Genomic DNA, 27,520 nt, shown 5'->3' on the forward strand with positions numbered 1-27,520 from the left:
TGCTGGCCGATTAATTGCTCCAGAAATTATTTCGGTGGATGATAATATTGTCATTTTAAGGCCTTTGCTAACTAATAGCATGAAAAATTGCACAACAATGCAAATGCACCCTCTCAGGGGTCAATAAACTAATTTCTAAAGAACATGTAGCACTGAAACTGGAAGACCTTTTAAATACAAATAATTGGGATGGAGGGGACAGAAGGGAGTTGGCAAGGCATGGTTCACTTTCAGGTCCTTTTGTTGATTGGGAGGGGAGAGGGAGATACCCCAGGGCGGTTGCCCCTGCCACCCATGTCAGAAACCGCCACTGCACCTCAGTGAGAGTAGACAGTCACTCAGATGGAAACAGCCCAATTGTTGAAGTTTTGTTGTTGTTTTTTTTTACCCCCAAGGTGTAGGTATGTTAGAAGTATCAACATAGCAGTGTTTCACCATAGTCATTTGGTTTGATCCAATGCGTTCCCAGACTGCTAGCTTTCACGGTTGGCTTTTAAACCTACGTTTTCCTGGATTGCTCGTCTTCACAGGGCTTTATGCTTTATGTTTTATGCTGTGCTCTGTTCATTTAGCAAATGCTAGGACACGAAGGATCAGCACTTTTACTGTTACAGTTACCGTTCGGATACTACCGTAATCAGTTCAGTTAAACGTAATTTAAATGTGATATTCAATTGACCTGTTATGACTAAAATGTTGGCTGTCCGCTTCCCTCTGCTGCATCATTGTGGAAAGGCTTATATGTGTGTTTACTGGTTTAAAAAAAAAACTTTGGGGTTGTGGTTTATAGTCCGGTGCGGCTCATAGTTGGGAAAAATACGGACTTCAATCCTTCCTGGATTTTTTCTGTGAAGAACCCAGAGAGGGTTATTTGATTGTGCTTTCTGGAAAACAATATATTTTTACATAGGCACCTATGCACCTTTTCTGTTACAAACTGACTCCGGCCCCCCACCAGAGAAGGGACAAGTTATGTGGCCCAAACAGGAAAAAGTTTGGGGACCCCTGTTCTAGACTGAAAAACATCTTGAAATCTTACATAGATTTTGAAATGTTTCAGCCAGATAAGTCTTTAGAAAACCTAAGACACCATAGAAATGTAATGAGTCACAAGTATTTGAAGATCCATACAGTTTAAACTAGAAGCTTACATACATTAAACAAACATTCATTTTTCACGCTTTATGTTTTATGCTGTGCTCTGTCAAAATATATCAGGAGCCTGGCAGGTAACTGAGGTAATGCTTTTGGGAGAAAGCGCTGCTCCCTCTCCATTCATTTCTATGGAGCTTGCACAGTGAGGCGACAGTGCTTGTCCTCATCCAGCCGAGCGAACGGTGAGTCCTGCATGTGAAATTTAGAGCTTGTGCACACGCGGGTTAGCGACGCTACACAAGAAAATTGAAAATTGTTCAACTTTTTTGCTGTTGTCACTGCCATGTCCCATATGTTGGGTTCAGCCCAAGTGGATGACAACTGAGGGTTTTTGTTCACTCGGATGAAAAGCCTCAGTTTTTCATCTGTGTTGAGCCATTACCAAGGAAACGAGAGGAGAGGTATAACACGAGGCACGGGAATGAAATTTTTGTCTCTTAGTCTCTTTGGCAGAGAGAGGATTAAAACAGGATTGTCGCCTGTTAAAACAGGGAATATTATCAACCTAATTTTATTATAGAGCTCATGAGATTAATTTGTTTTTAGCGCAACAGGCCTACAACCAAGGCCAAATAATTTTCCTCCAAAATCTTGAACCCCCTCTGATGCCCACTGTTTTTAAATGTTGTCTGGTGACATCCATGAAATGTCAAACATTGACTTGGAGAATGAATATGCACTCTGTGCTACAGTGGGATTACAAGCAGTACTTCTGCCAAAGATTTTAATGGTAAATGTAAATAAAATATCTCCAAATGAATCAAAGCAAAGCCTTGGAAGTGGCAGCAGAGGAGGAGACAGGCTATGGGTGGAGTGGGGTGAAGAGAGGTTTATTGTGAGGTGGAGTGGATTTGCACTGAGGGTGAACGGCTTCCAAGACACATTTTCTTGGCCAGCTGTAAGGCATGATCTTGCCTAGGCTCTCATCTCTTGCTGGTCTTCTGTGTTATTTCACGCTCCACGTCATCTTTCTGCCTTCAAGAAGACCAAATCTTAGTCTCAGTTGGCTGAGTAAGGCATCGCTACAAGGCATGTTGTGATTTGCTTCCAAGAGTGTGTTCAGTTGAGATCTGGGAACGGCCTCTGGCCTCGATTCTCACGCCCCAGCTTAACATTCAAGTCTATGATTTTTGGAAAAGCCACTCTGCTCCATCTGCTGCATCTTGTGGAACCTTAGATCTCTTGCTGGACACAAGCTTGTTTGGCTGGAGTCTCTTCTGGAATCTCTTTGGTTATGAAGGAGCTTCAGAAGTAGACACAGAAAACCCACTGTGACACGTCGCCCCCTGCTGGTTGGGTTGCAAAACATGCGAATGTGAAAGTAATTTTGTGCCTGCCACATTTTACTTAACTAGATTTGGTTTCTTATATAAGAGCTTGATAAAATATTGTGACTTCATTTCCATCTTTGTAAATTGAAATAACATTTTCCCTAACATAGGGGGCAAATCATCATAACCATTATCACAGTGTTGTTTGTACATGTTGTCTTTTGGAAGATAAAGATTTTGAAGAAATTAACTGTTTTCCTTGTTTTTTTCTCAGCACCTCAAAATACAGAATACCTGAGAGCATCAGCTCAAGATGAGAGCAGCATCACTCTGCAGTGGAATAAAATCAACATCAACACCAGCTTTGTTCTCCAGTTTAATGGATCAGAGACAAACATCAGTTCACTAGATGGAGATGGACCAGTGAACTACACAGTTTCATCTCTCACTGCTGGAACCAGATATACATTCACTCTCTTCTCTGTGTTTGAGAGCATCAGAAGCAGTGGAGTACAATATGAAGCTGTTACTGGTAACATATAAATACATTATTTAATTCACAACCAATGTCAACAATTTCATTGACATTAATTGCTGATGATTTTGAGGAAGTCACTTCACCACCAAAGTCCAATGAACTGAAGACATAATTTAGCTCCTATTCTTTTCTTCCAGCCCCCCAAAATGCAGAAAGCTTCACATCACTGAGACAGGATGAGACCAGCATCACTCTGCAGTGGGATGTTGTCAATAACAATGTCAGCTTCATCCTCCAATATAATGAAACAGAGTTGAATATAGCACCACCTGCTGGACAACAACCATTACTTCTGACAGTTTCATCTCTCACTGCTGGAACCAGATACACATTCACTCTCTTCTCTGTGTTTGAGAGCATCAGAAGCAGTGGAGTACAACTTACTGTTATGACTGGTAAAATGTTTATTTTCAACAAAATTTCAAACAACATTATTTAATAACTGATGTTGGAGAGACTGTTAAATGGAATAGCTTAAAATATAAGAACTGCAGTATTATTTCTATAGACACAATCAGTGACTCTATGTTGAATAATTTCTAAATCTCATTTTGTTTTCAGCTCCTGAAAGTGCAGAGGGCTTCAGAGCATCAGCACAAAATGAGAGCAGCATCACTCTGCAGTGGAATAAAGGAGACAACAGCACCAGCTTTGTTCTCCAGTTTAACGGCACAGAGACAAACATCAGTTCACCAGATGGAGATGGACCAGTGACACATACAGTCACATCTCTCACTGCTGGAACCAGATACACATTCAGTCTCTACCATGTGTTTATGAATGTTAGAGGCAGGGCTGTAAACATCACGGTTGCTACTGGTAAGATTACTGTGAGCTTAACATTAAACAATGTTTGTTCTACATCTCCTTTATATTACTTCAAGCACTTCATGTAAAAATAACATATACATGAGGTAAATATTTATGTTTTTGTCTCAGCTCCCACAAATGTTGAAGGCCTGAGAGCATCAGATCAAGATGAGAGCAGCATCACTCTGCAGTGGAATAAAATCAACAACAGCACCAGCTTTGTTCTCCAGTTTAATGGATCAGAGACATTCATCAGTTCACCAGATGGAGATGGACCAGTAACTCATATAGTCTCTTTTCTCACTGCTGGAACCAGATACACATTCATTCTCTTCTCTGTGTTTGACAACGTCAGAAGCAGTGGAGTACAACTTGAAGCTGTTACTGGTAAGTATTTCTGTAAAGATTTGCAAATGGTCTTGTACATGTTTAAAATTGATGGAGGACTATGAAGAGGATGCAGAATGACTAAAATGAATGTAGGATGGAGCTTTCCTCACTTCAACAAGTACTGATACAATGAAATTGGTTAATTTTACAGAAACAAAAGATATTAAGGGCACTTTAGATGGCTATAAAATTAATGTATTACCATAGCTGCTCAACAGATGTTAGATTGAAGACTATGCATCTTTAAATCAGGAATAAAACCATCAGGTAAACCAAAGTTATCAGCCTACTAATGAATCCTTCTTCTATTTTAGCTCCTAGAAACACAGAAGCTGTGAGAGCATCAGATCAAGATGAGAGCAGCATCACTCTGCAGTGGAATAAAATCAACAACAGCACCAGCTTTGTTCTCCAGTTTAATGGATCAGAGACAAACATCAGTTCACCAGATGGAGATGAACCAGTAAACTACACAGTTTCATCTCTCACTGCTGGAACCAGATACACATTTACTCTCTTCTCTGTGTTTGAGAGCATCAGAAGCAGTGGAGTACAACTTACTGCTGCCACTGGTAAGATAAAAATATGTTAACTTATTCAAAACCAAAGTCATCGATTTTTAATTGACATGAGGATTTTGAGAAAGTCACTTCACCACCAAAGTCCAATGAACTGAAGACATAATTTAGCTCCTATTCTTTTCTTTCAGCTCCCCAAAATGCAGAAAACTTCACATCACTGAGACAAGATGAGAGCAGCATCACTATGCAGTGGAATAAAATCAACAACAGCACCAGCTTTGTTCTCCAGTTTAATGGATCAGAGACATTCATCAGGTCACCAGATGGAGATGGACCAGTGAACTACACAGTTTCATCTCTCACTGCTGGAACCAGATACACATTCACTCTCTTCTCTGTGTTTGAGAGTGTCAGAAGCAGTGGAGTACAACTTACTGCTGCCACTGGTATGAATATAAACTATATCCATTTTTCACAACCAAAGCAAACTATTTTTTATACAAAATCTTGAAAATCAGGTTGAACCATCAAGGATTCAAACTTGCCAATGTCACACATGTCTTCTTTTTTATGGGACTACATTGTCTAATGCCACATGCAATGAGGAAGTAACGCTATGAGCCAGAACATCAGTTTATATAAGGGTAGGAAATACAATAAAAGAATACATTTTTTAAAAATGTGAAATAAAAGCCAAGAGCAAACAGCCATCAAGCAGAATGTTGAACAATAAGTGTTTTAAACTTTAGTGTAAAGGAACTCAATGTTCAGTATAAACATATTAACAAATCTTTGAGACAATCACTCAAATATGAAAAGACTAACAAGTCTCATATGAAAACATATAATTTGGCCAATTGAACCAGTCTTTATTACATGAGCAGGTATTTATATCATTTTGCAAAAAGAGAATATACTTAAATCTGTTGCACATTTAATGGTCCAAACAAACTCTTCATTCGAACAGCAAACCTGAAAATCATCTGATCCCTGAACTTTATTTTATGCTTCAGCATTTGAACATAAATGTTTGTTTTACTTTACCAGATTTGATTTCTCACATTCAAATAATAATATTTGACTTGGAAAATGATAAAATTATTATTTGTCTTAGGACTTTTTTCATTATCATGACAATATTGTTCATAAATGTAAACGTTTGGAGTATAAATGTTTTGAATACATTATTTACATTTGTCCTCACTTGTTTTAGCACCTAAAAATGCAGAAGGCTTCAGAGCATCAGAACAAGATGAGACCAGCATCACTCTGCGATGGAATAAAGTCGGCATCAACACCAGCTTTGTTCTGCAGTTTAACGGCACAGAGACAAACATCAGTTCACCAGATGGAGACGGACCAGTGAAACACACAGTCACATCTCTGACCGCTCGTACAAACTACACATTCACCCTGTTCTCTGTGTTTGAAAATGCCAGAAGCAGTGGAGTCAGCATACTTGCAGCTACTGGTAAGATACTTAAATCTATTGGACACTTACTGGTGTCCAATAGATTTACCTCATTTTTCACATAAATTCAAATTTGCAGAGGTTTTAATGGGTTGCATTTCACTGCAGAACTTTTTGAATTATTAGTAAAACTAGAGAAGATTGACCAAAGTCTCATTTTGTAACACCTGCAATTATTATGTCTTTCTGTTGTTCTTGCCTTGAAATTACAAGAAAATTAAAATATGAAATAACCCCAATATTATTTCATTGATTTTCTTTTTTCTTTTCATGTCAACAAAACCATTTTGCTTGAAACTTGAAACTTCATCGACCAACAAACAGGGCCAAGTGAGTAAATAAACATAAGTTTTTAGTATTATTTTTTCCCCTATTTGGAAAATTTTGTCATAAAAATATTGAAGTTTGAATTTTTCTCAAAAACAATTATCACATTACTTTTATTAATCTGCAATTTAATATATTTCTATTATATTAGTGAATTATAAATGTCTCTTTTGTTATCAACAGATTATGTTTTGGGAATGAATTTGAAGTTGGAGCTTCTTGGAGAAATGTCAGACTCAGAGATAGAAGACGCTCTGATAGAGGTGAGCTAATATCTATTTAGATTGTTTATGTCTATTTGTGTCTATTTTAACCTTTGACTCATATGTGTGTTTTTCATTCCAGCTCTTCAGGAAATATAATCTGCCGCCACAGTTAACTCTGAAAAACGTTTCTTCCAAACCATGAAATCACCGATGGAATCAAATTGATAAATTGATTCCATCGGTGTTCCAAAGTTACAGATGATAAATCATCTGTAACTTTGTTTCCTTTCCCTGAAATAACATGAGGTTTATTTTATGTACTAGTTTCGTAATTCTGGGATGTTGTCATTTTACAGATTTGATTTTCTTTTGCTTGATATTTTAACCTGTTTTTGTTCACCATTAATTTGATTTCTATATATTTTTTTTTAAATCATTTGTGTACATTTATTCTGTGATTTTTTTTGCCTTTAAATAAAGTTTTGGGTATCAATGAAGTGGTTAATTTTTATTGGAAAAGTGGTCTTGGACAAAATACCAAGAGCTGCATGCAAAATCTAACAAAAAATAAAAATCCAAATCCCAAGTCATTAATGAAAACAAAGTAAAAGTTTAAAGAAGTAAAACTTGGATCAGTTTGACTCCATGTTGCTTCCCTGGTTATATAAATGCAATAAATCTCTATTGCAATGGAGAGATGCAAATGTTGTATATATTTATAAACTGGGAACAAAAAGGGAAGCAACCAATCAGTTTGATGTGTAATAGCAGGGAATCAACTTCAGTCTGATCTCAAGATGTTGGATCTTATTTCATTGGACATTTTTCAAGCAGTTCTTAAAAACATGAAACCATCAACCAGTGTCGCTGCATTTAAACTGTTTTGTACTTTATTTTAAACTTGTGCATATGTTTTGTTTTCTTTTTGTGTAACCAGGTTGTTGTGTGTTGCAGGTTTCTGCCCAGGTCTCTTAAAAATTTGATCTAGACCTCAATGTGGTTTCATCTACTTAAATACAGGAAATAAATAAAACAAATACTTGAGCAGAATGAACTGGATGTACCATGGCGAAGGCCCTCAGTCCACACTTGTGGTTTAGCAGGATAATAAAGCTTCGCTCTTTGAAAATGTAAACGTTGAATGCTATCTTAAGCAAGAAGATGGCATTCAAACAACACAGATTTAAAATACTAGTAACTTCATGCCTTCAAATTCTAATTAATAAAGATTATTTTCTCTTTTACTAAACTGCAGTTATAAATAAATCAGAGCCACTAGAAATTATTTTAGAGTATATTTTAATGTATAAACAAAGCTTTGATACAAACTGAGTGAAGTTAAAAAGATTTTCCCAATGAGCGATTCTGTGAACTGCTACAATTAGTTTTATTCAACTAAAACTCAAAAGCAAATGTTTATTGTGAAGACAATACAACAAAACAACCTCTGTTAGTAATTTATGTCCTGCTGCACTTTTTGTCTCTCAACTTGATCAGTTTGCTGCACATCTATAAAATTGTTCACAACAGCCTGAGAAAAAACATCACTAAATGTTTTGTACAACAAATGTTGTGAAAACAAAGTTACATTAATTAGTCATAAACCAAAAGATTAGAGAAATATGTGGCTTAGATTCAGATCCTGTCATGAAGCTCTGCTTCATTCCATCTCTGTCTTTGCCTGAGATTTTTATTATAGCTACTGTCACATCAATATCAATTATTGATTGATTTTCTGCCTCTTGGATCAAGCATGTCCCTCCATGCAAAAAGTATTCACATGTGCTACAAACACCCACCTCCTCTTTAAAATACTTTTATTTTACCTTCACATAACAAACCTGTACTTTTTATATAGTGCCAATTGTTATTCAGGTCAGTGAAAAAAGTTTTGTTTACATGAAGAATGTAGTTTGTCAGGAAGTTCGATGTGAAAAACAAGGAAATGCTGGCTAAGCTAACCTCAGATTTATGCTGAGATAATCTGCACAGATTTGACTTTGACCATATCAGCTTGTTTGTTCATCCAACCAATGATGATTTAAAAGCTTGATTTAAAAATGTATTTTTTCATCTGTTTTCTGTTTCACCAACTGTAATTGTGCCATTTTTCTTTAACATTTCAGAGCTTTATTGTTTTAAAAACGGATACCAAAAGCATATTTATGCTTCAACATGCTCAAAGCTGCCACTCTGGCTTTGTACAGACAGATGAATCCAGTGATGATAATGTCGCCACTCCAGACTGTAATCTAGATTTAACACCAAGATATTTACACTTTTTTCTCACATGATATAAAATGTTTTTGCCATTTTCTCACTTTCTCCTACAGTTTATAGTCACCTAATTTATTTTGGTTACCTTCAAGATGATCCAATTGTTCCGACACCACCAACTTGAGCATTCTGACAATTGTGCTCATTGTTTCATGTTTGTGTCTCATTCACCTGGGAAACTGCTGCATAATCAAAATATTTCTACGGATGACTGGATTCCGACCTTTACTGGAAGTCTTATGACGTCTTCAGAGAAAAAAAAGGAGTATGATGTCCTGTGCTGCTGACTATCTGCTTACGTGACCTTTTAAGTCTAACAAATTATAATGTTGGCAACAGACTTTTGATAAGCACCCTTAATGCAAAGTGAATCCCTATGAATTCTGGTTGTCTGGTGCATCAAATGACAGTTCTCTGCTTTGTTGCATGATAACTTTTTTCTTAGAACTATGCAGGTTCTGGTAACTAATTGTCTCTTCCATGAAAGCCACACCCATCTGTAGTACCTTTTAAACCTGCAGAGCATCTCAAGACGTTGTTAATGTGTGCCTTGCAGCTTATAGGTAATTAGTTTGTATAATTTGTGAAATACATTCATAGAGTTTGGATTTAGAAGATCTGGATACTTGAATTTATCTCAAGCTTTCACTGATGGCTCACAGGCTGAGCCTGTTTGGGATCATAGGTTAGTGTCTGTTTTCTTATTCTACCTTAAAGTCTTTTTGTTTAAGACATTTTTGCACAGTGGGAAATTGAGACAGAGAGGCAAAGTAAGAAAAAGGTTCAAACCAAATTCTGCATGCACATTTTATTCTGGCTTCAATAATTGTTTTTCTTTTAGTCATTTTTACACAACAGGAAACAGGCAGAGAGGCTAAACTAAGTTGTATGTTTAAAATGTTCAGGTAAACTCTGGATATGTCATCAGCACTTTCACCTGAACACAAGGAAGTCCAAGCTTCAAATCCCACCAGGTTCCTGCCTACATGTTCAGTCCGTCTTTCTTAAACAGCTTTAATGGACGAGATATTTACCCAGGATTAACTCAGCCAAACCCAGACATGAACAAAAACAATCAATTGGGCTTTTATTCCTCACTGTTTGACCCTAAATCTGACTCAACATATCCTAAACGTTTTAATCCATTAGAATTACCAGTATTGTTCTTAAATTTGTAAATTCTGATTATATTCAGAAATTTGCATGTATTTCCATACCATTATTTGAGAGTTGCTCTTTCAAACCCATTTCATGGGCTTACAAGACAAAAGGTCTTGTTTTGAATTATTGCTGTAATATTTCCAACTAAACTTCTTCACAATGCTACTTTGTGAAGTGCACCACTCCCTCTTGCCATAAAACACCTGAACTGTTCTGCATTTTTCAAGCTTCTCCCTTATTTATCCAAATGTAACAGAGACATAATGGAAACACTTCAGTTATCTCTAAAGATGAAGATATTTTTTCCTGTGTGTTTTAAGATTGTAATCTTGCTTCTTCATTTTGTTTATTTATCCAGTGTTGGTAAGTGACTCATTTCACCGAGGAAAATCGAAAGCAGATTTATCCAGTATCTTTTAAAGGTCTTTAGCTTTTGTTGTGAAGCTCATATCCACATTTTGTTGCAGATCACCTTTTACTCTAGGAGACAAACCTTGTTTCCCTCCTAACCTGTGAGGGCTGACTATTCAAATGATGCTGATACTTGTTTAATTTGAAGATGAACTGGGCACTGGAAATGTTACTAGATGAACCAGATTTGTTCATTCTGTTTCGACTGACTTGTTGAACAAACAGACTTGTCTTTACATCACCTCAGTGTTTTTCCCTTTAGAATAATTTCTTATGTTTTAAAGGAGGGTTGGGGCCATGGAGTAGAAAATGGACCATGCAAAAAGTGGACTTCAGTAAAAACGGGAACAATTTGAAGAGACAGACCAGCAATCTTGAAATCAAGGCCTCCAGAGCCTGTGCTCTGCAACATCTAGATGTGTTCCAAGTCAAACAATAATGTAACAAAGATGTGCTCTAACCTGTTTTTCCTGAATGATATGACATTTCCCAAAAACTGTTTCTCTGTGCCATCCTTCCTAAGTGCTTTCATTTAGCCAACTTGTATTTGGACTTGTATATCGTAAGCAAATATTTCATTTTTATTTTTTATGATGGAACATTAATGAGCTTATTCTTTGACCACATTCAATCACATCTTTGGAGCAAATACTTGTGTTTACTAAAAGTTAAAAGATTTCTGACATACTGTCATGGCCAAAAGTTTTGTGAATGATTCAATTGTTAATATTTACAAAGTCTACTGCTTCCGTTTTTATAATGGCAATTTGCATATATTCCAGAATGTTATAAAGAGTGATCAGCTTAACAGCAATTAATTGCAAAGTCAATATTTGCCTAGGTGGGGTCACCCTGGACAGGTCACCAATCTGTCACTGGGCAACACAGAGATACAGACAGGACACGCTCACACCTAGGGAGAATTTAGAGAGACCAATTAACCTGACTGTAATGTTTTTGGACTTTGGGAGGAAACCGGAGTACCCAGAGAGAACCCATGTATGCAGAGGGAGAACATGCAAACTCCATGCAGAAAGACCCCGGGGCCGGGAATCGAACCTAGAGTGGGCTCTCCTGTGCCGAGTCGTCTCGTCGAGAAAATTTTATCAAATGCATTGAGAGATCAGTTGACCAGATCCATAATTAGTAGATTTGGAGGATGTGCAAAGAAAGGGTCCAAAAATATAGAAAAAGACAAGACAAAAAACAGAGCAAGCAGGGCAGGAATGGGCAGGGAGGGAGCAGAGGAAAGAAGCGTCCGCTTTCACTGAGAGCAAGAGAGGAGAAACATGCAGGCAGAGCATCAAAATTCTCTGTGCCTTGCAGCTCTGATGCTTATCAGCTTGTCTTGTGAAATGCATCACCAATGTTTGGATTTAGAAGATGTCTGGATACTTTATTTTATCTCAAGCTTTCACTGCTGATTTCTTTGGACTCAGATTTGTGTCTGTTTACTTATTCTGACTTGCATATTTTCTTTTTATTATTGCACAATGGAAAACTGAGACTGAGAGGCAAAGTAAGACAAAGGTTAATGTCAGGTTCTGTGCTAAAATGTGGATGTATAATGTGGATATGTTATCATTTTAACACCTCAATTCAAAGAAGTCCTGGTTTCAAATCCCACCAGGGACCTGATCGCATATTCTGCCTGTTTTTGTCTAGTTTTCTCCCTCAGCCTTGATGGACAGGATGTCTTTCAAGATAAACTCAAGTCATAACTAGACATGAACATGTGCTGACCGTAACCCTAAACTAGCTGTTTTTCCTGACTGTTTGACACTAAACCTTAACAAACATTTTCAAAACTTCTAGATTCACTAGGATTACCAATGTTGTTCATAGATCCTTAAATTCTGATTATATGGTGACGTTAGCAAACATTTCCATAGAATTTCTCTTTCAACAATAGAGTAAAATCTTTGTGGGTAGCAATGTGATCCCAGTATGTTGTCTTCCACTATTGCTGCAATAATAATCATTATTGATTAAATTATGCTTCCATTATGCAATATTTTGTGAAGTGCACCAGTCCCTCTTGTTGCAAAACACCCAAACTGAAACGCTAAAAACACTAAAACATTAAAACTGACTATTTTTAGGATCTTGAACCTTAATTATTCAAATATGACAAAAGCATTATGAAAAACATTTTATTTACCACTAAACATGAAAGTATTTGTTTCTAAGTGCATTTGCAAACTGTAATCCGGCTCCTTCATGATGTCTTTGGGACAGTAGGTTCTTCTTCACTAAATGGTTAAAGTCAATGATGGTAATGGACTTGTTTCCTTGAGTTAGGGAACATTTGCAGCTGTATTCAGAACTTTTACGATGTCTTTGGCAGGAGAAAAAGTTTGGGAAACACTGCTGTAATTCAATGCTGTTAAAGTTTAATGGGTTTTATTTCAACAAAAATGAGATCCCAGTATAAACAGATTAATCAGGCTTTCTTCTCTGACTAAGCTCACCTTCAGAGACAGGAGAGCCAGAGCTTCTCTGCACCAAAAGCAGTCAGCTTATGGGTTCAGATTCTGATTAGTTTGTCTCCTGTGTCACTATGTTTAAATTACCTGGACATGTTTCTGTAAGCTACAGTTAAGATCCTGGCTTCTCATAGACAAGAAAACCAAACTGCAACAATCTGAACTGAACATCTCTTTCTTAAAACATCAGCTCCTCTGAATGCAGAAGGATTTATGAAGTCAGGACAAACTGACATCAGCATCACTCTGCAGTGGAACAAGATCAACAACAGCACCAGCTTTGTTCTCCTGTTTAATGGTGTGGAGACATTCATCAGTGCCCCAGTTGCAGATGGACCAGTAAACTACACAGTCTCATCTCTCTCTCCTGCAACAAACTACACATTCACCCTCTTCTCTGTTCTTGACAACATCAGGAGCAGTGGCATCGACATTGTTGCAGCTACTGGTAAGACTTTACATTTCATTATGAAAGAGAGACCTTTTTAACACCAAAATGATGTTAGTGGGGTGTGCTGTGGTGGTGCAGGGTTTAAAGACATCCCACATATGGAGATCTTAGTCCTCGATGTGGCTGTCACAGGTTCGATTCCTGGCCTGGCGACCTTTGCTTCATGCCTTCTCCCTTTTCTCATTATCCACTTTCCTGTCAAATAAAGGCCACTAGAGGCAATAAAACAAACATTATTGTAGTCTGTTGGTTGGTCATTGAACAAGACCATCTGCTATATAAAATTGTAAAAGACTCAGTAGGTAAAGTACAGGACTCGTATACGGTCTCAGTCTTCAACACGACTGTCACAAATTGAGTCCTGGTGATTTGACCATTGCTACATGTCCTCCTCCTCTCATAACCCAGTTTTCTGTTTGATGACTGTTAAAGCCTTAAGAAATATTCAAAAATGTGCTATGGAGCAACTAATTAAAGTCTCATTTGAAGGACAGTAAAGTCAGAAACATGTTTAGTGATCATTAACAGACTCCACATTTTCAAACAGAAACAGACTGTGAGATTTTTCTGTTCTTTGTCCAGAGCTGAATCTGTTTAGTCCATGTAGAGACAAACTGTAGTTGGAAAGCGACATGCAGCTGTCAGGCTGTCGCAGGTAGTCTGACTGATGAAAAGGATTTAATGTCTATTAAGAATCTGCTAAAACCAGGAATTAAAGCTGAGGTTTATTTAACTCATAGTGAGGAGTGATTGGTTTTCTTATGATTTTCTCCGACTGTAGGCATGATATTCTCCCTAAAGGAGCAGGAAAACCTCTTCACCCTCATTAACTCAAAATATGACAATAAGTTGAAATAAAAGCAAAAGTATTTTGTGTCTTTAGACTTATAATGTTTTATCTTCTGTTTTATCCCATTTATCTTATGTGAAGGTCCGTGTACCGGCTGTCGGTGTTGTCCTGATGGCACAGTGTGCATCACCACCAATGGAGTTGCTGAATGCATTGACGCCTGTGTGAATTACAATGTACTGAACGATGCCTGGCGTTCAACAGAGAACACAGACTATTCATGGCACTGTGACCAGTGGCAAGCCTGGAGTGGTTGGTATCGCTTTTACTTGGGTCAGACCAACGCTCAGATTCCAGAGAAATGTGTAGCAGAACACAGATGTGGAACTCATGCTCCTTTGTGGATAAATGGGGCTCATCCAGTCCAGCTTAATGAAACCGTAACTCGCACTGTGTGTAACTCCTGGTATGGTTCCTGCTGCTATTACCCCACACACACCATCCAGATCAAACGTTGTTATGGATACTACATCTACAAACTTCAACTGCCGTATGGATGCAGTTTCGCATATTGTACAGGTGATATTGTAATAATTTACAAAGTATTCAGACCTTTCTGTTTTCCTTTTATATCTAGGTAATTTTAATATGTTTTTACACACACAAACCGCAATTCATTCATTTTTATAAATTGTAGTTATTTCCTTAACCAAAGCCAATGTGAAACATGTTTTATGTTTGGTAAAACTAAGGCTTTATATTGTAATATATATTGTGTCTGTGTGTGTTAGAACCTCAACCCTTCAAAGTATCGACCCAAGATGAGAGCAGCATCACTCTGCAGTGGAACAAGATCAACAACAACAGCAGCTTTATTCTGCAGTTTAACGGCACAGAGATAAACATCACTGCACCAGATGGAGATGGACCAGTGAACTACAAAGTCTCATCTCTCACTGGTGGAACCAGATACACATTCACTCTCTTCACTGTGGTTGAAAATGTGAGAATCAGTGTAGAGCAACTGGGAGCTCTAACTGGTAAGATATTTTACTGCACAACATAACTAATCACACCATCATTTCCTTTGGTTTTATTTTAAGAAAAATACATTTAGCTCATCATTCCTGAAAGCCTACAGAATGTAAAAATGGTTTGATTTCTCCTCTTTTTAAAGCTTTTTGTTTATGTACTTGGTACTGAGACAAAACTTAGATTCCAAATATTGACCAACTTCTCTGTTAGTCATCAGTTCCAACAGAAACTCAGGAGCAAATGCTTATGTTTCCTCATGAAAGTTCAATATTTTTCACCAGTACCTGAACAATCAGAGCACTTCTTGTTTTTAATTAGTACTTAAAACCCATTAACCCCAAGAAAATACAATGGAAACTGGAATGCAGGCGTTCAGCTGCTTAGGGAGTTTATCATAAATATTCAGTCTTTCTGTTGTTTAACCATTTTTTAGGAAATATGAACTCTGACTACAAAACTGAGATCCCAGTATAAACAGATTAATCAGGCTTTCTTCTCTGACTAAGCTCACCTTCAGAGACAGGAGAGCCAGAGCTTCTCTGCACCAACAGCAGTCGGCTTATGGGTTCAGATTCTGATTAGTTTGTCTCCTGTGTCACTATGTTTAGTTGACCTGAATGATGTTGATATCTGGACAGATTATATAGATGTTTGTAAAAAAAAAACATATTGTTGTTTTGTAAAGTGAAAAGATGCAACGATGTTTAAAATGTAAATGACACAGATGATCTATCATATATTCCCATTGCTCCTTTCTTGTTTAATTGACCTGGACATGTTTCTGTAAGCTACAATTAAGATCCTGGCTTCTCATAGACAAGAAAACCAAACTGCAACAATCTGAACTGAACATCTCTTTCTTAAAACATCAGCTCCTCTGAATGCAGAAGGATTTATGAAGTCAGGACAAACTGACATCAGCATCACTCTGCAGTGGAACAAGATCAACAACAGCACCAGCTTTGTTCTCCTGTTTAATGGTGTGGAGACATTCATCAGTGCCCCAGTTGCAGATGAACCAGTAACCCACACAGTCTCATCTCTCTCTCCTGCAACAAACTACACATTCACTCTCTTCTCTGTTCTTGACAACATCAGGAGCAGTGGCATCGACATTGTTGCAGCTACTGGTAAGACTTTACATTTCATAATGAAAGAGAGACCTTTTTAACACCAAAATGATGTTAGTGGGGTGTGCTGTGGTGGTGCAGGGTTTAAAGACATCCCACATATGGAGATCTTAGTCCTCGATGTGGCTGTCACAGGTTCGATTCCTGGCCTGGTGACCTTTGCTGCATGTCTTCTGCCTTTTCTCATTATCCACTTTCCTGTCAAATAAAGGCCACTAGAGGCAATAAAACAAACATTATTGTAGTCTGTTGGTTGGTCATTGAACAAGACCATCTGCTATATAAAACTATAAAAGACTCAGTAGGTAAAGTACAGGACTCGTATACGGTCTCAGTCTTCAACACGACTGTCACAAATTGAGTCCTGGTGATTTGACCATTGCTACATGTCCTCCTCCTCTCATAACCCAGTTTTCTGTTTGATGACTGTTAAAGCCTTAAGAAATATTCAAAAATGTGCTATGGAGCAACTAATTAAAGTCTCATTTGAAGGACAGTAAAGTCAGAAACATGTTTAGTGATCATTAACAGAATCAACATTTTCAAACAGAAACAGACTGTGAGATTTTTCTGTTCTTTGTCCAGAGCTGAATCTGTTTAGTCCATGTAGAGACAAACTGTAGTTGGAAAGCGACATGCAGCTGTCAGGCTGTCGCAGGTAGTCTGACTGATGAAAAGGATTTAATGTCTATTAAGAATCTGCTAAAACCAGGAATTTAAGCTGAGGTTTATTTAACTCATAGTGAGGTGTGATTGGTTTTTTTATGATTTTCTCCGACTGTAGGCATGATATTCTGACTAAAGGAGCAGGAAAACCTCTTCACCCTCATTAACTCAAAATATGACAATAAGTTGAAATAAAAGCAAAAGTATTTTGTGTCTTTAGACTCATAATGTTTAATCTTCTGTTTTATCCCATTTATCTTATGTGAAGGTCCGTGTACCGGCTGTCGGTGTTGTCCTGATGGCACAGTGTGCATCACCACCAATGGAGTTGCTGAATGCATTGACGCCTGTGTGAATTACAATGTACTGAACGATGCCTGGCGTTCAACAGAGAACACAGACAGTTCAGGGCACTGTGACTCTTACACTGCCTGGAGTGGTTGGTATCGCTTTTACTTGGGTCAGACCAACGCTCAGATTCCAGAGAAATGTGTAGCAGAACACAGATGTGGAACTCATGCTCCTTTGTGGATAAATGGGGCTCATCCAGTCCAGCTTAATGAAACCGTAACTCGCACTGTGTGTAACTCCTGGTATGGTTCCTGCTGCTATTACCCCACACACACCATCCAGATCAAACGTTGTTATGGATACTACATCTACAAACTTCAACTGCCGTATGGATGCAGTTTCGCATATTGTACAGGTAATATTGTAATAATTTACAAAGTATTCAGACCTTTCTGTTTTCCTTTTATATCTAGGTAATTTTAATATGTTTTTACACACACAAACCGCAATTCATTCATTTTTATAAATTGTAGTTATTTCCTTAACCAAAGCCAATGTGAAACATGTTTTATGTTTGGTAAAACTAAGGCTTTATATTGTAATATATTTTGTGTCTGTGTGTGTTAGAACCTCAACCCTTCAAAGTATCGACACAAGATGAGAGCAGCATCACTCTGCAGTGGAACAAGATCAACAACAGCAGCAGCAGCTTTATTCTGCAGTTTAACGGCACAGAGATAAACATCACTGCACCAGATGGAGATGGACCAGTGAACTACAAAGTCTCATCTCTCACTGCTGGAACCAGATACACATTCACTCTCTTCACTGTGTTTGAAAATGTGAGAATCAGTGTAGAGCAACTGGGAGCTCTAACTGGTAAGATATTTTACTGCACAACATAACTAATCACACCATCATTTCCTTTGGTTTTATTTTAAGAAAAATACATTTAGCTCATCATTCCTGAAAGCCTACAGAATGTAAAAATGGTTTGATTTTTCCTCTTTTTAAAGCTTTTTGTTTATGTACTTGGTATTGAGACAAAACTTATGGATTCCTAATATTGACCAACTTCTCTGTTAGTCATCAGTTCCAACAGAAACTCAGGAACAAATGCTCATGTTTCCTCAAGAAAGTTCAATATTTTTCACCAGTACCTGAACAATCAGAGCACTTCTTGTTTTCAATTAGTACTTAAAACAAATTAACCCCAAGAAAATTCAATGGAAACTGGAATGCAGGCGTTCAGCTGCTTAAGGAGTTTATCATAAATATTCAGTCTTTCTTGTTTAACCATTTTTTAGTAAATATGAACTCTGACTACAAAATGAGATCCCAGTATAAACAGATTAATCAGGCTTTCTTCTCTGACTAAGCTCACCTTCAGAGACAGGAGAGCCAGAGCTTCTCTGCACCAACAGCAGTCGGCTTATGGGTTCAGATTCTGATTAGTTTGCCTCCCATGTTTAGTTGACCTGAATGATGTTGATATCTGGACAGATTATATAGATGTTTGTAAAAAAACATGATGTAGATTTGTATAGTGAAAAGATGCAACAATATTTAAATTGTAAATGACAGAGATGATCTATCATATATTCCCATTGCTCCTTTCTTGTTTAATTGACCTGGACATGTTTCTGTAAGCTACAATTAAGATCCTGGCTTCTCATAGACAAGAAAACCAAACTGCAACAATCTGAACTGAACATCTCCTTTTTTAAAACATCAGCTCCTCTGAATGCAGAAGGATTTATGAAGTCGGGACAAACTGACATCAGCGTCACTCTGCAGTGGAACAAGATCAACAACAGCACCAGCTTTATTCTCCTGTTTAATGGTGTGGAGACTTTCATCAGTGCCCCAGTTGAAGATGGACCAGTAACCCACACAGTCTCATCTCTCACTGCTGGAACTAGATACACATTCATTCTCTTCTCTGTGTTTGAGAACGTCAGAAGTAGTGGAGTACAACTTACTGCTGTCACTGGTAAGAATATAAAGTACTTTAATTTATTCACAACTAAGACAAACAAGTTTTCGTGTTGAACCATCAATGATCCAAACCTGCAAACGTCACACTTAAAAATAAACCCAAACCTCAAATTAATGGGAAAACATACTTTACCATGAGATAAATAATTAATTTAGATTTTTTCTACAATATGTATGTAGTCAGTATTAACTGAAAGTATTAACGGTGTAAGTTTGACAACCGTGCTGAAACAAAACCGCAGACTATTTTTATTGTCTTCCATTAATGATGAAAGGTATGATGTTTTTGATTGGTAAAACAACAACAGTACTCTATTTTTTCAGATTAAGTAGGATGTTTGTAGAATGACAAATTCCAAGAGATGTGCTTTAAAATATGCAGCTTTGACTTAAATCATGGAACCAAGCTTCTGTGAATAAATGCTTTATGTCTTATGTGCACAATGTCTAAGGTATGAAAACACTAGTGGGGTGAACATTAATTCATATATGGGTAAAAATGATTCATTTGAACCCTCTTCAGTGACTTTTTGAGATAGAAGAAATTAAAAATGGCTGACCTTTGCTGAATATCTTCCCCTTCTCTCATTACCCACTTTCCAGTCTGATTATTCTCAAATAAAGGCCACTAAAGTCAATGAAACCTTAAAAAAATTGTATCAAACTATCTTCACTCAGACAGCAAATCTCAAAATCAACTGTTATCGTCGGGATTGGGTTTTTTTCCTGTGTGTTTCTTTAGTTTGCTGTGTTCTGTGAAGTGTCTGTGTTGTCCTGTCTGACCCTGATTGTTCCCAGGTGTGTCTCCTTCTGTGATTACCGCTGTGTATTTAATGCCACCTGTGTCTCTGTGTCTTTGTAGGGTCTTTGTCTAACGTTGTAGTATTATGTCGTTTAGTTGTCATAGTCGTACCGTCATTTCCTGTCCTGTGTCAGCATCAGCTCTTGTCTCAGTCCTCAGTCCAGTTTTACTTTGGCTTCTTATATTAGAATTTTATTGATAAATTCTGTCGCAGGGCAACACAGAGACACACAACCATGCACACACACACTCACACCTAGGGGCAATTTGGACAGGCCAATTAACCTGACAGTCATGTTTTTGGACTGTGGGAGGAAACCGGAGTACCCGGAGAAAACCCACGCATGCACAGGGAGAACATGCAAACTCCATGCAGAAAGACAAACCCAGAACCTTCTTACTGCAAGGCAACAGCTCTACCAACTGCACCACTGTGCAGCCATTGATTTGGATTTGTTCCTAGTATAATTATTTGGCTTAAGGTTATGAGAAGCATATCTTAACCATCACAATATTGTTTGTATATTTTATCTTTTGGACAATAAAGACTTTGATTGAAGATATGAAGTTATATACATTTTTCCTCTTTTGTTTCAGTTCCAGCAAACGCAGAGGGCTTCAGAGCATCAGAACAAGATGAGACCAGCATCACTCTGCGATGGAATAAAGTCGGCATCAACACCAGCTTTGTTCTGCAGTTTAACGGCACAGAGACAAACATCAGAGCACCAGATGGAGACGGACCAGTGAAACACACAGTCACATCTCTGACCGCTCGTACAAACTACACATTCACCCTGTTCTCTGTGTTTGAAAATGCCAGAAGCAGTGGAGTCAGCATACTTGCAAATACTGGTAAGATATGCAAATATGTTGCATACTTCATGGTGTGCATCAAGTTAAATTATTTTTCACATAAACTCAAAGTTTCAGTTGTTTAATGGCTTGAATTTAACTGGAATCCTTTGTGAATTATCTTTGAATATATGAAAGATAATCCAACAGTAAGATATTTATAATGTCTTAATGTTGTTGTTGTTTGATTTTAGGTGTATTGTGGATAACTTAATTTTAAATTACAAAAAATTAATTATAGAAAATTAAATGAACCCAATATGTTTTTTTTTCATGTCAACAAAACTTCATTGACCAACAAACAGGTCCAAGTGAGTAAATAAAATTATTTTTCTTCATTTTTCTATTTGGATAATTACTTTGAAAACATTTCAAATATTGATATTTTATTTGAAAACAGTTATTGCATTATTCTTTAATAATTTAATAGATTTATCTTATTTTCATGAATTATAAATGTCTAATTTTTGTTATCAACAGATTATGTTTTGGGATTGAATTTGAAGTTGGAGCTTCTTGGAGAAATGTCAGAATCAGAGATGGAAGACGCTCTGATAGAGGTGAGCTAATATCTATTTAGATTTTATTTTATGTCTATTTGTGTCTATTTTAACCTTTGACTCATATGTGTGTTTTTCAATCCAGCTCTTCAGAAAATATAATCTGCCGCCACAGTTTACTCTGAAAATCCTTTCTTCCAAACCTTCTGGATAATTCATCTGTAATGTTGTTTCCTTTCTCTGAGATAACGTGGTTTATTTTATGTACTAATTTCAATTGTAATGTTTTCCAGAATTGACTTTCTTTTGCATAATATTTTAATCTCTTTTTGTTGATTAAGAACTGAGCTAAGGTTTTCTTGTATTTGAATAAATCATATGTGTGCATTCTTCTATTTTTTGCCTCTAAATAAAGTTTTGGGGATCTATAAATTGTTTACTTGTATTGAAAAAAATTGTTTATGGAGGAAATATTGAAATTTAGATGCAGAAGCTTGAAAAAAACCCCTAGGTGTGTGATAGTACACACACAACTAGGCTAGGAAGCAAAACAAAGCAAAAGCATAAAAAAGTAAATCTCAGGTCAATGTGACTCCATGTTGCTTCTCTAGTCACTAAACTTTTAAATACAGATTTATAACCATATAAATACAGTAAGTCTTCATGGTAATGGGGAAAGAATTAACTTGAATATATGAATCAACTGGATGTATTTGCATGAAAATAGGGGGAAAATTACTTTCTCAAACTTTTTAAAATATAATCTGGACCAGGTTGGATTAGGGCTCATTTCTACTGTCCCTTACTACCTAAGATCAACATTATCAGAACAACAATCCAGAGAAACCCCTCTACTAATTTATAAATTGCAGGCCACTTGTTCTTAAACATGGGGAACAAATATGTTAGAGCCATAAATAGGAAATATTTAAGTTATTTGAATGATGGTTTGTTTATTTGATCATTTTTAGTTAAGATTGATATCTGTTCAGGCCAATTTTATTATGAAATTTAGTTTTATTTTGAAAGGCTTACTTCCTGTCGGGCCGTATATTGCATTAGAAAAACCATTGACAGATTGCTTAGATAAGGCTCAAAACAGTTTTTGACCGTGTAGAAAGTTTTTGGAAAGAAGGAAAAAGGAATTATAAAACTGATTTATCATCATTTTTATATTTGCATTTTTATATAGATAAAGAATTTTTCGTTAAATTCACGGTTTGCACGCGTCCTTTACTTCCAGTGCTTAGGGGATGATATTGGATCTGTTGCCATAAAAATATGTAGCCTTTTTTTGGTTTATTTTGTTTGTATTTCTTTCTGATTCATGTAAACGACTTTGAATTGCCTTGTTGCTGAAAATGTGCTGTTTAAATAAAATTACCCAGCTCGCAAGTGAAAGTCAAATGTTTGACATTTGAACATCAGAATGTGAAATGTCAATGTTGTCTGAATCTTCACTTCCCTGTGCAGGAAACGAAACTAACATGCAGTCAGAAAAACACTGGAGTAACACAGGAATGATGATGGTGGATGGTTGAATTAACAATGAAAACGTTTAGGATGTTTGTGATAATAAGAATAATAATTGTGAATTGAAACTGAAAATGTAAAAAATACATATATATAATAGAAAATTGTTATAATTAATACCATTAAAAGTTATAGCCAAAATATTCATAGAACTTGCATATTAACAGCTTTAGCATCAACATCACAGTGTTTGCAGTCAGAGAGAGAATGAGCTCTTCTCAAATTGATGCAGTGGATCATTTCTATGGATCGGTCTGCATCAGGAAAAACTCTGGTCTGATGGCAGCACCTCTTTATTTTGGAATTGAGTGGATGGTCAGCCAGGCCACGGCAATAAAGTGTTTAGAGTCATACTTTTGTGAATCTAGAAAATAGCACGATGCAAACTGTGTTACTTGTTCATCTGTTACAAACCAAATGATGTATCCAGATCAAGTTTGAGCTGCAAATGAAGTTTTAACTGAGAATGTTTTACAGACATCTCTGTCTCTGACTGACGTCACTAAAGACTAAATAAATGTGAGACTGAACAATCAGTTATTTCCCAAAGTAATTAAAAGAATGAGATTTATTCCTCAAGCTTAGTTGTCTTTTTTCCTCAGTTCTACCCAATGCAAGAGGTTTCAAACTAGCAACACAAGATGAGAGCAGCATCACTCTGCAATGGAATAAAATCAACACCAGCTTTGTTCTCCAGTTTAACGGCACAGACACAAACATCAGAGCACCAGATGGAGATGGACCAGTGAACTACACAGTCTCTTCTCTCTTCCTTGGAACCAAATACACATTCAGTCTCTTCTCTGTAACTGACAGCATCAGCAGCAGTGAAGTTGAGTTTACAGTGTCTACTTTTGAGATGTTTCAGTTTATCATTGCCACACCTACTTTAACAAAAGATTAACCGTAATCTTCTGTGACTATGACCAAGCTGAGAATGTTAAGTTTACCTTAAATAACTGCAAGCATCAACTTACTGTCTCTACTTTAATCATTTGACAACTACTGAGCTCAAATTTCTGCATTGGACATTTTGATTTTGCATATCAGATAAATGCCAGTTGTAGCAAAAAGAGCACAGCTGAGTTTTATGAGAAAAATATGGTAACTTTGTCAGGTCTATCCTGTCTGACTGCTTTTGACTGAAAGTGCTTTTTAGAAACACAAAGACCTTCATTCATCTCCTCTGGGTCTTCTTCCATTTTAGATCTGGAACTGTTTCTACCTACACACGACTTTCTCAGGATAAAGACTTATTCAGGATCAGGACTGAAATAAATACACTTACAATAAAATGTTTAGCCCTGGCTGGGGCTGATCCAGTTGGACAAGGCATTTTGGTGGGTTTACTGGTTGTGTCTGAATCTCAACTGGTCTCTTGTGCTCAATGTGCTCTTCCAGTGACAGAAAATGTCTTGAGGTGCTGATGAACCAATCAGTGGCAGGATTGGGACAGCAAGAGCATTATGGGGTATTAGACAACCAAAAACTTTAATTTGGACTGCAGAGCCAGAACAAATATCTGCTTTTCATATTAACTAAATATTCAGATATGCAAGACAAAACGTGATGCCATCTTGGCAGAGAACCTTGTTACTCATTATAAATCACTGCTGCCTTTCAGAGCAACCATGTCGACTTCAACCACAACCTCAGTTCATGTTGTAGTTCAGTAATTACAATATTTTAGACCTGTATGAGCTCCTGTCATCACTGTTTGCAGGATAATGCCATGATGATGTTGGTGAATATAGATTCAGTGCTTATTTGTCACGAAGAATAAAAACGGCATAAAGAAACAAAACAATTTGGAAAGCGTAAAACTACATTACAGTTTAGTAATTTTGTGTCTTAGTGCCACAAGATGAGACCAGAATCTATGTGCAGAGGAATAAAGTCAACAACAACTCTGAGTTTATTCTCCAGTTTAAATGAAGAAATTCATTGATGCTCCTGGTGGAGATGGATCAGTAACTTACTCAGCCTCATCCCAGAATCCTGGCACCAAATTCACTTTCACTCTCTTCTCTGTAGTTGATAATGTCAGAAGCAGTGGAGAACAACTTACAGCTGTTACTGGTGAGTTGTTTTACTTTGTGTTATCTATATTCGGGAGGTGATGGAAAGTGCACGACAAAATATAAAGTTCTGTATTTGTCTGGTGCAAAACAGAGTGACAGTGTTAGGCTTCATGTGGTGTAGGTTTGAATTTGCATCATGAAAACTTTCAGCTGCAGCATCTCAGATAAGAGAGGAAACCACAAGCTGCAATAAAACCGCATTCAGTGTCCAGTCTGACTCCTTTGAATTAATTTGATTATTGGGAGCCTGACTGTCTCTCCTGTTCTATAAAAAGCAACCACTAAACCAAAACAATACTCACACAAAGTCCTTTTATTAACTTAATAAAAGTTAATATATTTAATATTAACTATATTTATATAGTTAATGTATTAACTAGTAACTTCATGCATTATAACAGGCTTCTCCTGTTATAATAGTCCTTAAGAGTTACTCTCCTGTATTTAAAAACTTGTTTGAGTAAGGTCTTAAATACTTTCTCAAACAACTGAAACAAATTAATTTCTCGTTACCAGGCCTTTGTTAAATTTGATGGCATGCTGAAGACTATCTCTCATATTACACTGTGAGGACACAGTGATAGTTTTACCAAATATATATAAAACATTGTTTTAGAAAAGTTACATGCCCCATCTTTAATAGCTTTAGATGATCTAACTGTAGTATAGAATACTGATAAAGGAAAAATTAAATGAAAAGGAAAAATTAGTTTCCTCTAACTGTCACTCAGGTGGGCGTTTTAACTCAAATAGATTTTATTTATTTTTGCAAGAATGAGAACAGCACAACTGCATTTAATGTGAAAAACAAACAGACGGGGAAATGAAAGGAATAAAACATAATACGTGTATTTGTCAATATAAATCAAGGTTGTAAAGAATAATTTTAGGGTATGTTTTAACATATAAATAAAGCTTTACTACAACTGATTGAAGGTAAAAAGATAATCTCCTTATACACCTTGAAAACTGAGTATTTCTAGAAAGTACTCGACTTTTACTGGTAGTCTGACATGTTTAGAGTAAAAAGATATGATCAGTGGTTCTCCGAAACTGCTGGCCTCCTGGTCAGACACTTGACTTTCAGTCTCAAACTGTAATGTTGGAAATGAAACTGACCTAATATTGCAGCTTCACCTTCGATGGACTCTAGAAATGTCAAATGGTAGTTATTCAAATATTATGGCTCTGATTTCATCATTTCCTCATTCTTATATTTTCATATATCCTGGAGGCAGATGCATCTCTCCCATGAATGCCACACCCATCTATGATGCATTTAAAATGCAGAGAACCACAAGCTTTTAGGCGTGTCTAGCGTCTTTGAAGCTTATCATCTGCTTGCTTATGTAATGAAGTGCATTTAGAGTTTGGATTTAGAAATTATCTGGATACTTTATCTCAAGCTTCCACTGATGGATTACAGACTGATCCTGTTTGGGCTCACAGGTTTGTGTTTGTTGTTTTCTTATTCTGCCTTCTCAATCTTTTTTCTTGACATTCTTGCATTCATTTTATAATTCCTCAATTTGTTTTCCTAACTTGTCATCAAGTTTGGATGTCTGCATGTATTTTCAATCCATTTACTAGGATTACTCTTGAAACCACACAGGTAAATTTAAGTTGTGTGTTTAAATTACATCCACTGGTTCACCTCCATTTAACTCTGATCAATGACGTCCTCCTCTGAGTTTTTCTAACAGTTTCAAGGAATACTAATCTTAGTTAACTTGACTAGTCATAAAAAAATTATCTCCCTCATTACCCTGACATGTAACAAACAGTTTTTAATAGACTATATGTAAATATCTAGTTTCAACTGCATACCTACTTTTATTTAATTTTTTTTTTTTTTTTTTTTTAATAGAGCGCATTGTGTTGATCGGCTGTGTTCATATTTTGTTTCTGTTTTGATGGCAGTTTTTCTCCAAATAACTTCATTAGACTCTGTGGTTTCTGGTAAGACTTTACATTTTATTATGAGAGACTTTTTCACACCAGAATGTGTCGGCAGTCTCTTGATTGATCATAGAAGGAGGCATATCAGCATATCAGACAGAAATTATGAGACATTTCAAGAGATCCCAGACCAGAGTTGAGAAAAGGTTTTGGGAATAATTTTCTCATTTAATTTACTCTAAAACCTGCTTTGTAGCAACTACTTAAACACAAGTCTCCTTTGAATGACAGCAAAGTAAAAAAAAAAAAAAAGTTTGCTCATTATATTTCTTAAAATGAGGGGTTTTTTTTGCAGTGTAGTTTCTTAAACCTAACAGGAGCAACAATTTCAAGCTGATATGGAGTGAGAGCTTTCTGTCCATAGTAGGACTTGTTAAGTCTCTGTAGAAAAATAGGCAGCAATTG

The 27,520-nt window shown here is 36.7% G+C and overlaps 2 protein-coding genes and 1 long non-coding RNA gene across 4 annotated transcripts in view; all 3 read left to right on the forward strand.

Moving 5' to 3' along the window:
• The window catches only part of LOC148154140 (uncharacterized), a 66,224-nt gene extending 59,038 nt beyond the window's left edge, over positions 1-7,186 (forward strand). For both annotated transcript variants that reach the window (XM_088015497.1, XM_088015498.1), the window contains 9 exons: positions 2,701-2,958; positions 3,102-3,359; positions 3,526-3,783; positions 3,904-4,161; positions 4,479-4,736; positions 4,874-5,131; positions 5,899-6,486; positions 6,667-6,746; positions 6,829-7,186. In XM_088015497.1, the coding sequence (XP_087871623.1) occupies positions 2,701-2,958; positions 3,102-3,359; positions 3,526-3,783; positions 3,904-4,161; positions 4,479-4,736; positions 4,874-5,131; positions 5,899-6,221 (1,871 nt within the window). In that variant the 3' untranslated portion in view covers positions 6,222-6,486; positions 6,667-6,746; positions 6,829-7,186. The remainder of the gene's footprint in view (positions 1-2,700; positions 2,959-3,101; positions 3,360-3,525; positions 3,784-3,903; positions 4,162-4,478; positions 4,737-4,873; positions 5,132-5,898; positions 6,487-6,666; positions 6,747-6,828) is intronic.
• A 2,313-nt stretch (positions 7,187-9,499) lies between these two features.
• On the forward strand, positions 9,500-21,381 carry LOC148154141 (uncharacterized). Its single transcript, XM_088015500.1, has 9 exons — positions 9,500-9,651; positions 13,215-13,472; positions 14,407-14,844; positions 15,057-15,305; positions 16,173-16,430; positions 17,365-17,802; positions 18,015-18,266; positions 19,123-19,380; positions 20,785-21,381. The coding sequence occupies exons 1-9, from the start codon at positions 9,618-9,620 to the stop codon at positions 21,126-21,128; spliced, it is 2,529 nt and encodes an 842-aa protein (XP_087871626.1). The 5' UTR covers positions 9,500-9,617; the 3' UTR covers positions 21,129-21,381.
• Positions 21,382-21,409: 28 nt separating this feature from the next.
• Positions 21,410-22,943, forward strand: LOC148154142 (uncharacterized). The gene is made up of 2 exons (XR_015766074.1): positions 21,410-21,602; positions 21,688-22,943. It is a non-coding gene; the product is annotated as an uncharacterized LOC148154142 (long non-coding RNA).
• The last annotated feature ends 4,577 nt before the right edge of the window (positions 22,944-27,520 follow it).

This window comes from Poecilia mexicana, unplaced genomic scaffold, assembly GCF_051168715.1.
Source record: "Poecilia mexicana isolate PSO_F unplaced genomic scaffold, ASM5116871v1 scaffold_18, whole genome shotgun sequence".
NCBI classification, from domain to species: Eukaryota; Metazoa; Chordata; class Actinopteri; order Cyprinodontiformes; family Poeciliidae; genus Poecilia; species Poecilia mexicana.

What these genes read in the sequence shown, in the direction of transcription:
- LOC148154141 (XM_088015500.1), top strand. Translation starts at nt 9,618, where the DNA reads ATGGCTCACAGGCTGAGCCTGTTTGGGATCATAG. An exon ending in GAGCCTGTTTGGGATCATAG is followed by an intron (nt 9,652 to 13,214) that starts GTTAGTGTCTGT and finishes TTAAAACATCAG; the next exon opens with CTCCTCTGAATGCAGAAGGA. An exon ending in CGACATTGTTGCAGCTACTG is followed by an intron (nt 13,473 to 14,406) that starts GTAAGACTTTAC and finishes TCTTATGTGAAG; the next exon opens with GTCCGTGTACCGGCTGTCGG.